Consider the following 12365-nt stretch of genomic DNA (forward strand, 5'->3'; position numbering starts at 1 on the left):
TGCATTTTAAGAAACTGTAATGAAAATAGATAAAAAGTCTTAAGTCCCCCCAATTTCATTTGAACTGTGATGTTTCTGTTCCTTAATAGAATTATTTAAGCTTGAAAACAATTTATTTAAAGTTAAAATCATAGTAGAGGACAATGAATTAGATTTTAGAACAAATATATTATAGTATCTCTTCCAATCTACTGAGTTCACAGCATAAAGAGAAAGGCAATTGCTAGACAAATCATCATCTCTCTCAAAAAATACACACTAAGAAATGCAGAATGTAAACACTGCCCAAAATCAAAGGTTTGGGGATTTGAATGATATAAAGTTGCTGCAATGCCATTCAAATTTATCTTAAAACACAGATCTGTTGCTTTATGAATATGCTCTGATGGGAAACTGGCTGCATTATGCACTTATAACATGACTGCTCTTATTCCACAAATACACATCTTAGTGTTACAAAACAAGCAGAAAAGACAGTACGTTACCCAATCCTAACACGTATCCTTACCGTGGTGTTTTTAATGATACAAGTTTATTTAAGAAATAACGATGTTCAAGCTGTTCAGAATTCAAAATCAGTTATTTTTATTAAGAACAGTTTGTTCCTTATTTGTGTATTAAGAAAATTTTTGACACAGTAAAAATTTCCACTATGAAAACAGTTTCCAAAAGCTGTTTTCATAGCGTACCTCTTTATATTACTAGAAAATGAACCTAATGATTTTACTGTTTAATACATACTTTTAGAAATCATTAGTATTACAAAGCAACTAGGAACTATTTATGGCAAATATTACATTGTGAATAAGAGTACAATACTTGTAAAGTGTGACTCAGAACTTCAACCTTCAACTTCTTTTTTTTTCTCAATATTCAATACATAAGCAAACTTAAAATGAATTCAGTTGCTGTTGAATCAGAAGTTCTGTGAATATAGAGTAACTCTTTAATTATTACTAGTACTTTCTAGCATTCTACTGTTTTTCTAGTATTTGTTAGTAGTAACTTCCTGTGACAGTCATACTGTAAGATCTATTTTGTAAAAAATAATTTTTTTTCTTGAATTTATTTCTGCTTACAAACATACATGATTGTAGTGACAGTGTAAGACTCTTCCTTTGCCTGATTACATCAGGTAAGTTCTAATAATTTCAGGAGTAATCTCTAGCCCTTTTCATGTAAAAACCACTACAGTTTTTGCAGAAAATGGAGCAAACTGAGCTTCTTTTTCACCTAAAGTAAGACTATTTCTTGTAATTTAAAACAATGGTAATCTCCTGGATTTGAAGAGAAAAAGCTCTTACTCAGCAATTTATGTTATTGGCTTGCAAAAAAAATGGCAAATAGGTTTTGTGGGAGGTATCGTCTTGCTGTGGATTTGAATATAGATTTCTCTGGTTGTGATTCCCACCACCAACTATTATTCTCAAAATGTGAGATCACAAAGACACTTAATCTCTTTTCTCTGTTCTTTTCAGAACTTTGGATAGCAAAGAAAAATTATTCTTTCAGTAAAGCAATACAAGCTGATGACTTTGCTTTACATTTTTAACTCAGCATTATGATCTAAATAACTGTCAGAGAAGTATTCATTTTTGATTTTGGAATAAATGTTCTTCAACCTACAAGAAAATGATGGAGTTAGTAGGTTAACACTGCAGCTCTTCTTTGTCTTGGCAGTATGATCAGAGCTGTAAAGGGAGTAATATCCACAAGGCTTTCTTTTTTTGCCTGCCGTTATTTTCCTCCTCCTTTTAGATTTAAATAAAAAGCTAACAAGTCAAAGCTACAAAGGCTTTACAAAACCAAATAATGCTTGAGTTCTGGCTATTGCACAAACTCATTAGAACATGATACAAAATCTATGCATGCACTGTATATACTCTTGAAAGTAACGGTTTTGGACATACATTTTGGTATTTGTTAAAAATACATATGAACTAAAATACGGACAAAGGGTTTTAGTGCATATTAACATGATGAAAAATCCAAAGACCCTTTTCTCTAGTTTGTTCATTCTAAAGAGAAGGTTCTCCCAACTAATTTAGAGATTAGTATGTAAATTAGTCAATACCAGTTAGGTTATGAAAAAAGTTCTACTCTTCCTTTGAAAGAATTAAGAAAATTCTAAAAGAAAAAATCACGTAGACTATAGATGTGCATCTCCATTAAAATAATGCACAGGTTCTTGAGGTCTAATAAGAGATTAATTTGCGGAGTTGTAAGTGAGCGCTTGGTAGCTCATCTAGAGAAACTACCAGGTCTATCTACAATCCTCCAACATGTACAGGTGTTCTCTTGTCTTGAAGGAGAAGCTTGTCACTTAAAAATGGAACCAAATGTAGGTATATAAACTGTAACTGTCTTCATAAAATCATAAAATTTAAACAGTACAAAACAGATACTCTGTTGGTGTTAAAATTGCTGATGCCCATAATGAAAATTTTGCCTTTGGAAAGGTCTTCAAACTCATGTGCTTTTCCTTTTTCTTTTTGGTTTAAATTTATTGGTGCTTTCCAAGCTGCTGCAAAGTTTCAAGAGCCAGAAAGATACAACCATTCATTCCCAAATGTTTCTGACTGATTTTTAAGTGAGTAAATTTTTAATTCAGTCTTCTTCCTTGCCAGGGTACAGAACATTTCGCTTATATTCTTATCTGCCAAGTTTTAAAAATGCTTGCAGGAATGCGTTGTTTTTGAAATGCATTCAATAGTTATCAGAAGACACACAGAAAAACAGATGGATTTTTGTGGAGATACGCATGCACACACACATACACAGGCAGTGCAGTCACAAGTCATTAGCTGAAAATCAGGCCAAAATGTTTTTTCTTAAATGCTATAATTCTATAGCATTTTCCTTAGATGTAAACAGCAACTTAACAAGCCTTGAGCAGTGACTTGCAGTCCTGGCTTAAGTACCTACTGGCAGCCTTTCCAGCTTAGTTAAATTGAAAGAGTCTACAGAAGAAAAAGAACTACACATTCCCCCAGGCCATCTAATTTAACTCTTACTGATGCAACTTATCTTTTCCTAGAATTAAGAAAAATTAAAAGAGGCCAACTGTTGACATTACCTCTGAGCTAACTCTGCCTATGAAATAACACACAGTCGGGGATTTGCTTCAAATATGATGACTACTGACTAATTTTTCAAAATTCTCAAAAGGTGATATCTACAGCTGTTTCCTTTTTCGTTACCTACAGAATTGCTGAGTAGAGTTCAAAAACAAGACAACTTTCATTTGTAGAAACACATAGGTTAGTGACTGTGTACAGACGCAATAAAATGCCACAAATATAACTAAGAATTCAATCTGGTCTGAAGAATTCTGTTGTTTCTACTCAACTGAAAGTGAGGAAGGAAGAAATCTGGCTTCGTGTTATGAGTAGAAGACTGGAAAATAGAAAACTGGAAAATAGACATAGAAGGGAAATCTTTGACTTCAGAAATCTAAGGACAGAGAGACACAGGGAAGTCTGGAGCAAAGATCGAAGTAGAGAATACTTAAGCAAATCAGACATTCTTAAGTCCATGGGCCTTTATGGTATACATAAAAAAGCACTGAGGGAGCTCGCAGGTATCATTGTAAAGATGTTTACAATAAAATTTGAACAATCATGGAAAAATGCCTGATGCCAGCAGGGTAAGGGAGGTGACTGTCCCTCTCTACTCTGCTCTTGAGAAGCCCTACCTGGAGTACTGCATCCAGGTCTGGATGATCCTAGCTCAGGAAAGATGCGGAGCTTTTGAAGAGTGTCCAGAGGAGGGCCATGAGGATGATCAGAGGGCTGGAGCAACCATCTTTCTAAGAACGGCTGAGGGTCAGTCTGGAGAAGACACTGGCTCTGGGGAGACCTCATTGTGGCCTTCCAATATTTAAAGGGAGATTATAAAGAGAAGGGAAATCAAATCTTTACATGGTCTGATAGTGATGATGGGAGGGAATTCACTGACAGGGTAGTGAGGTGCTGGAATACATTGCCCGGTGAGCTCGTGGATTCCCCGTTCATGGAGGTGTTCAAGGCCAGGATGAATGGGAGCAACCTGATCTAGTATTTGATCTAGCATTTGGCAACCCTGTCCATGGCATAGCGGGTTGGAACAAGGTGATCTTTGAGATCTCTTCCAACCTAAGCCGTTCTGTGATTCTATGACATGACTGAAGGAAAGGAAATATCACTCCTATCTTCAGAAAGGGTTGAAAGGATGTGTATGCTATTCATGCCTCATCTTGATCCCTGGGAAGATGATTGGGCAGTTAATCCTAGGAACCATTTCTAGGCACATGAAGGAAAAGAAGCTGTTGGAAGGAGTCCAGCACAGGGCCTGTAAGAGGATTCAAGGGACTGGAACATCTTTCTTTGAGGAAAGGCTGAGAGAGCTGCATGTGTTCAGCACAGAGAACACTCAGGAAGATCTGAATGTATATAGTCACCTAAAGGAATGATGCAAGAAGATGGAGCAAAGCTCTTCTCAGTGAATGACAATACGAAATTGAGCACAAACCGAAATACAGGAGGCACTCTGTGAACATAAGGAGAAGCCTTTCTAATTTGAAGACAACTGAGCACTGGACAAAGATGCCCTCAGAGGCTGTGTAACTTTCATTCTTGGAGACATCCAAAAACTATCTGGACACAGATATCAAGGGATACTTACTTGTCCCTACTTAAGCAGAGGGTTTGGATAAAATGACCTTCAGAAATCCCCTACAACCTCAACCACTCTGTGATTCTGTGATCGCTAACCCAAAGGAGACATGGGAAACCTTCTAGAGAAAAGTTAGGCTATGCTTCCCTTCAGCACAAGGTAGATTTTGCCCCAGGGTGCTTCTTCCTTTCCAAGTGGCAAGATTGAAGGAGCTCACATTCCTTAGAGGCGTAGAGAGCACCTGGATCAACAAAGTCTGCTCGCTGGCAAAAGGACATGACAGGATCAAAAACATTCCCTGGTGACCCAGATGGAATAATTTTGAATTTATTTCAACTCCAAAAAGTCATTGAACTGTTTGGCTGAGAGCAACATTAAAGAAAAGGACATGTTCTGAGAGAAAACTGTAGGCATCATAGAAAGTTATTTCTATTTTTCTGTACTTAGAAATTTTCAGTCTCCAGAGTAAAAAGTACATTTTCTAGCTTATATTCTAATAAACCACTGGACGTAGACTCTGACAGCCCAATTATAGCTGTGTAATAGTAAGATAAACATAAACACATTCAAATATGTATATATATATAAAATATGTATAGTATTTGTATGAGCTATTTTCATTTAGCAAGAGACCACTGAAAAATCCTACCATTCCATTTTTCTAAATACTACTGACAAAAGCCATGTTTGGTGCAGAATATTAACTTAGCTGCTAGTGATGGTGAGAGAAAATATAATGTTTTGGGTTGTCCCTCTTCACCTATCACTATATGATTTTAAGAATTATTGACAGATATACAATGCAAAAAAGTCAAAAAAAATGTTCAGTACAATAACGGTCTTGGGGTTCATAAGGGATTTAAACTTCTTCAGGTATTCTAATAAAAAGGAGATTCCAACAGTTTATGCAATATTAAAAGTTTTTTTAAAATAACAGTAAAGAGAAAGAAGTAGTTCTAAGGCCTTCTTACTGTTTTCATATGCTTTTTGATTTTCCTACTATAGTACTGATTTATTAACCTACAATGATAATGAAAAACTGTTATGATAAAACAAAATTTGCAGCCAGTTTTAATATATACCGGACTTCTAGAGAAACAGTAATGATTGGATAAAAGTTCTTGGAAGACTGCACCTGCATAAATCTTTGCCACTAATTTCTGAAAACACATCTAACATTTGCACAAATTATCCTCTTTTAACATCGTTCATTTTATCTTCTTTTAAGATTTGTTTAATATAGAACTGCAGATGTATTTTTAGGTTTCAATAGTAACGTTTCAGAAAGACAACTATGACTTGGACATTTTTATACCAGATGTACGAGAAGAGAGGGTATGCATCTCTGCTCTGCTCAGAGAGATTAAATGGAGCCATACAAATGGGCTGTGCTGTCACCTCTAGAAGCTGATGGACTTCATCTGCCTGTAGTGACACCTATTCAGAAAATTTGTTGTAGCTGCAGACGCTAGGCTATTCCGTCCAAAGACTGATAAATAGCTGTGAGCTAAGGCACACAGCTTCTTTGAGAATGTTTCTATTTATTTATTTATTTATTTATTTATTTATTTCCCCACAAAATTAGAAGAAGATATAACAGTACAGAGAAACTGAAATGAGATTTTCTAAAATACCACAAATCAGTGCTCAAAATCTGGTAAAGATTTCAGTCATAGGCAAGCACTCTAATATTAGAGTTGCACCTGCCTACAAGGACTGCCAACTAACAAAGTGAAATATTGGAATATATAAAATATTACACTGAAGAATATGTTACTCTTTCTTCAAAGTGTGATCCTTAAATACATACTCATAATCTTAAGCAGTCAAATAGATGGAATTTCTGAATACAAAAACAAAAAAAAAGGTAGGAAGTAAAATTATATATATGGTTAAAATTTAGAGTAATTATATATGTATACATACACACACACTAACGTATTTATGCATACGTTTATCTAAGGAAAAATGTTTTAACAAGTCCATCCACTGAGTATTTCTCAAAAGCAGAACAATATTCCAACCTTTCGGAAAACCTGGAAAATTTTATGAGAAGAATTAAATTCTGAGGAACTAATCACAAACGTGAGTGATTCAGTGAATGGAGACAGTTTTATAGGTCCAGGCACAGAAATTACAAAATGAAGTGTAGCTAGTTGGAGGCTGCCAAGGTCAATCGTGTGAAAGTTTAAAGGAATGTTAATATCATTTACACATCTAACTGATGCCAATTTGCAGCTAAGATTAATAGTGGAAGATTATCACATTGTTTTATTATAAAAATTGACTGTCAGGCAGGACCTGCTGGTCCTCATTCACATTTCTCTAACCAATCGAAGTTGTGGGTTCTGTGTCCACAGGAATTACATATTCACTGAAAAAGACTTTTAGCTTCCTGTACCTGGACTCAGGGATGACTTCTGACATATCCAACAGCACTTTGAGCATAATCAGGATCTTTCTGCAGGAATCAGAATCAAAGTCTTATTTCTTGTGGTAACACCCATTTCCATGGCAAGGATAGCACTGATGGTTTGTATTAGCTTGTACACATTTGCAATGTATTATGTCAGGTACAGCTGACCATGATAATAATTCAGGAGTCACAAAATTCTCCTGCTATGCCCATGAGATTGGGTACATAGGACCTACAGATACCTTGCTTTTGAATAACTTTAAGAGCAAGACAAAAACAGTTCAGCCAGATCTGGACACATACGGATGAAAACATTCATGAGTCTTACAAACTTTTCTAATAACCACACAAAGAATTAGATAATGAATCTCAGTCATCACAAGCAGCTAAGAGAGCACAGGAGAGGGGATGCATATTTCATTCAAAATTGTGCCTAATTGGATTATTTCTTCTTTAGACCTAGCTGTAGATGCTTACATATAAGAGGTTTACAGCAAACAAATGTTGCATCATCTGAGTTGACTAACTGGTATGAGAAAGAACTGATCTGCTTTAATGAGCTTTTTATATACATTTTCTATCACAGTTAATTTTTACTTTTGTAATAATATCATTAACAGTATAATATTATGCAATTTCATAACCAGATAACCATACTGACTCATTAATGTGAATATTAATATCCACTGATTTTAAGAATCTTTTGACGTATGTTTTTAAATTGCTTACAGAATGTTCTTATGATGAGAATTTCACACTCTTTTCACACTTTGCAAAAACAGTTGTCAAGGAAACTAATTAGTTCCACAATCATAACTGCAATAACGATTCATATAAAGACTTGATGTTCAATAGTGTAACGGATTTTTCTTTCTAACTATTTTGAGGTTATGAGAGTGCTGAAAAGAAAAAGCTCCATAACATCTATAAAGCTATGTACAACGAAAAATGTTCTATATTCACAGGATAAATTAAAAAAGGCACTTTTTACTTCGACATCCAGAAACTATTTATGTTACAATTTAAACAGGAATCTCATGATTCTCATTTACAGTAGCTGTTACAATAACAGGGAAGAATTTAAAGAATTGTAACAGGCTATAGAACAGTTGCAGTGCAAAACAAGTTACATTCTGGTATTCAAAGGACAAAACTAGAAAGACTTAAGTCTTTACCAAAGTAAGTTTTTATTTACTTTTCTACTTGGTAAGTATTATAATTTTCGTGGAGTAATCAGATTCCCCACATTTATGTAGGGGAATGCAGTATAATTTTTAATTTGAATGATTGCAACCATGAAACACTGTCAGTTTAAAAAGAAGTACACTGACCTATAAAGGCACTGAATCTCAATCAAGAAGCAAATCAACACTTTCTACATCAATTTAATTGATAAGTTAGGTATCGTTTGCTTCACACTGTTTACATTATAAAAACTAAAATTACTCACAAAATATCAGAAATTACTATCACAACTTGTTTTTATTCTGAATTAAACAATTTACATTGTTATTCCAAAATATAACTTCAGAAGCACTAAAACGTCATGAATTAGTTACTGAAAATCACTCACTCTTACCTCCTATTCATTTTTCCTTTAAAAAGTTTTAAATCTTTCTATTTAGACACTTAAAAATATGAATGATGTATTTACTTATGTCAAAGCTTGAAAATAGGCCAGTTAGAAGGCTGCATGCTCACTGTACTAATACTGAGTCCTGTTAATCAGTAAGACAATATCTAAATTACTCTCCTTGAAGTCTTAATCTCATCAGTCACTAAAATAAGTACCCTTGTTACATGTATTCCTCAAAGCACACGCAGGCTGGGTTGAAATACAGAATTCTAACAAATAAATTCACTGAAAACAGGCACATACAGAGTAAGAGACAACTTAGAAATTGTAAAATAAATGCATCTTAAATATTATATTTCTTTTTAACTGTCATTATCTGAGTTGAAGATTCAGCGTTTGTTCTGTGCTTAGAAATAACGTTACTAAGAGCAAAGTAGAAAAGGAAAGTCCCATTTAAGGATTTTTAACTGAGTTTTCTTTACTGATAACAAAGTATGCAGTCTCAAGCTTTGTCAGTTAAGAAAGACTCCAGTTACCCTAACAGACCATTCAACTACACACATTAACATACTATGTTAATACTAAGTCTGAGCAGTTCAGAGAGAGAAAACACTCCATAATCAACTTACCTGTAATAATGTTGGGCTTCGGTGGCATGCTAAATTCATACAACGTTGGTTCAGAAAAACCCAGTCTGTTTGCAGCTGTAATTTGTACTTCATAACCCATGGTCCACTGAAGATGCTCTAAGATGATGTGGTCTCTACTACCCTGCACTTTTTTCTCTAGCCACTGGTCTTCCTTATCTTTCTGTAAAAATGCAAACATTAGTTTATATTCTCAAAATCTCTTGCACTATTTGTCTAAACTGCCTGACTACATGAAGTAAAAAAACTACATAAATTAATTTCCAAAGGTTATAAACTTTTGAATCATCTAATTTTGGAGTTCTGAGTATCCAGGCTTTTTGTGATTATGACTATGTCTCATCATTCCACAATGTGAATGTATGGATTTTGTCAGCAACTTTTTTTCAACCTTTTGGGTTGAATTTCTACACAAATATACATTTCAACTTAGTAAAAAGTACAGTTATGTATAAATTCTGTTAAGAATAATTTTTTTTTAATTTTATTTTATGAAGATGTTGCAATTGTATTTTGCCAAATGTTCTTAAAGAGAACTTTCCCATCAAAACCATAATCCATATTCAGAAATAGCTCATGAATGTAAGCTGTGCTTATATTATATATTTGTTACACACTGAATACATAAACTAACTGTAGCAGTATATTGTACCACAGTACCATTTTGCAAAAGAAGCTGTAAGCAAAAATATAAACATTGTTAAAAAAGTATGCAGCACTATGTTTACAATGGTGAGAGGATACATTTAAATCAGTCAGATGGTATCATACAGAAAAAAATGTTCAAGTAATTCTCACAGTTATAAGACACCAATACAGAGAGAACAAATGAGGCCTCAGGCAGCAACCTTAAAAGGCATTTTATAAATCTGGAGTACTTACCTTTGCAATCTCTTCTTTTAGTATTTTTGAAGCATTTTATATTTAAATTACTCTTTATACAAATGATATTTAGAAAATAACTAATAGGTAAAACAATAAAATAATGTGCATTGGCAAACAGTAAGCCATCTTGATCAAAGGATTTTCAGTAACATTAAGAATTCACGCAGTCCTATTAAACACAGAAGTACAATGCACTGACAAAAACCATGGCTGAGAGCCAAATCCTGGCCATCCACCCCACACAGCAGTGCAGTCAATGGATGTAGCTTTCTGGAAAAAAAAAAAAAAAAAAAAATCAAATAGAGAGAAATGCAGCTTTTTGCTATGGACCACCATCCTTCAGTAGCTTACATTTAGGCTCTTCACTGAAGGATCTTGTTCTTGAATGATAGAAGTGTTCAAAAAAATAGTATCTAAATTAGATAAGCTGACAGCCCAATCATGTTGTCTATGTCTATTCTTTTTGTCCTCAGCTTCCAGAAAATAAAGTGAAATACTGAACTCCCTTATATGTACTACTTAAATAACTTATTTGCTATCAGCACTGAGTGTGATGAATTCTCCATACTGACTTCACCTTTTGTTCTACAAGTTCATCAACACAAAACAGTACTGAGATAATTAAAATAATTAAAAAAAAAGTTTCAGGAACATTTGCAGCAAGGTGAAAGTAAGTGGCTGCAGCATAGACCAACAAAAAACATCAGAATGGTTGTTACATTACACATCAAGAAAAAAGAGTAAATACACTGGAATAAAAATAGTTTACACAACACAGTGAAAATGGTATTTTCTATCAATTTTTTTTTAAAAATTTCTTATAAAGTGTTAGTCCTCACAGATGACTTCTCTGTCCGTTACTGACATACTACTGCACAAATCCTTTATATTTACATTCCACTGATTGAATCTATATATATTTTCACATCACACTGATTTTTCAATCTGTATTTTTGCGTAACATTGATAAAATATTAAGAATTAATATTGATTGCAAACATGCATTACAAATACCCTGTAGTAATTATATTAGCAGCACTGTTGCATAGTGCCGTATTTCAGAGGCTGTTTAAATCTGTGTAATTTGGGAAGAGTTAGGAAAAATTAGAACTAGTTTCCAAAGAACATAAACACGAGCAAATTAGAGGGTGCACATGTGATCTTAGTGCATGCACACAGAGCTGTGTGAACACACTAAGCAGTTCAGAAGAAAATCAGATTCACAGGAGAAAAAAATAGATATCAAAATGGAAAATATTCCAGCTGCTCATATAAACATGAGGTTGCTTCTGCAAACATAACATTAGGTGACAAAGCAATTGTTTCACAGTTTGGTAAGGCAAAGAACAATGAAAGAGCTGAAACATAACAGAATATCTGTGTGCTATGCCAGCAAAGTGACACCTTAAGATTAGTTGAAAGTGATGCCTACTAGATAGATTGAGATAAATGAAACAGGCAGAGTCCAAGCACTGAGCTCAAAGACATCAAAGCGTTTTACCAAGAGAGACAAACACAAGCTGAAAGAAAGAAAAAGAATGAAGGTAGTCATCCAATGGTGGAAAGAGGAAGTCTTCTAAAACATAGTCTACTTTTGGCATCTTAAAGACTAAGAATAATGGCAATATCCTTCAATCTAGCTGCTATTTCACATGCATTTTCAAGCACGTTTAACAAGGTGGAGATCAGTAATGAGTCCAGATTAATTTTACTATTAGAGTAGCATTGGAAAGGGACGAGAACACAAATTTTGCCAGTAAAATATTCCTACAAATCTCCTTGTCTATGCTAAGACCCTTTAATTGGTAGCTCAAGGAGCAGAAAATAGAACTATGAAGTATCACTTCATACTTTATTATGTTACTCTATTATTAATGCTGCTTAAAATTCACAGGAGGCTCCAAATATGCAGGGTGTTTTACAACAAATGCAAGGAACTCTGAAATCATGAACTTAAGTCTAAGTTGAGGAGTGCTCTAATGTAAATGCCTTCAATCATTATTTACTATTTGCAATTTTATCATTAACATGCATTAGATAATCCAGACACTGGATATTTCAGACACTGGAATCAGATCTGCAATCTCAGAGGTTCAACTGTTCCCTCATTTCTATTTTGTTTTGTTTTTATAATTCCAAAATACTTTTTTTACGGAAGGTCACTGTCACTGTGAGACTGACCAATGTC

At 34.2% G+C, this 12365-nt stretch overlaps 1 protein-coding gene across 1 annotated transcript in view; it reads right to left on the reverse strand.

The window, feature by feature from the left end:
• Positions 1-12365, reverse strand: part of NCAM2 (neural cell adhesion molecule 2) — a 238819-nt gene that overhangs the window by 24988 nt on the left and 201466 nt on the right. Inside the window, exon 15 of the mRNA XM_042868461.1 lies at positions 9275-9455. Within this exon, the coding sequence (XP_042724395.1) occupies positions 9275-9455 (181 nt within the window). The remainder of the gene's footprint in view (positions 1-9274; positions 9456-12365) is intronic.

Source organism: Lagopus leucura, unplaced genomic scaffold (assembly GCF_019238085.1).
Source record: "Lagopus leucura isolate 7727_CA_CO unplaced genomic scaffold, USGS_WTPT01 Super-Scaffold_100001, whole genome shotgun sequence".
Taxonomy (NCBI): Eukaryota; Metazoa; Chordata; class Aves; order Galliformes; family Phasianidae; genus Lagopus; species Lagopus leucura.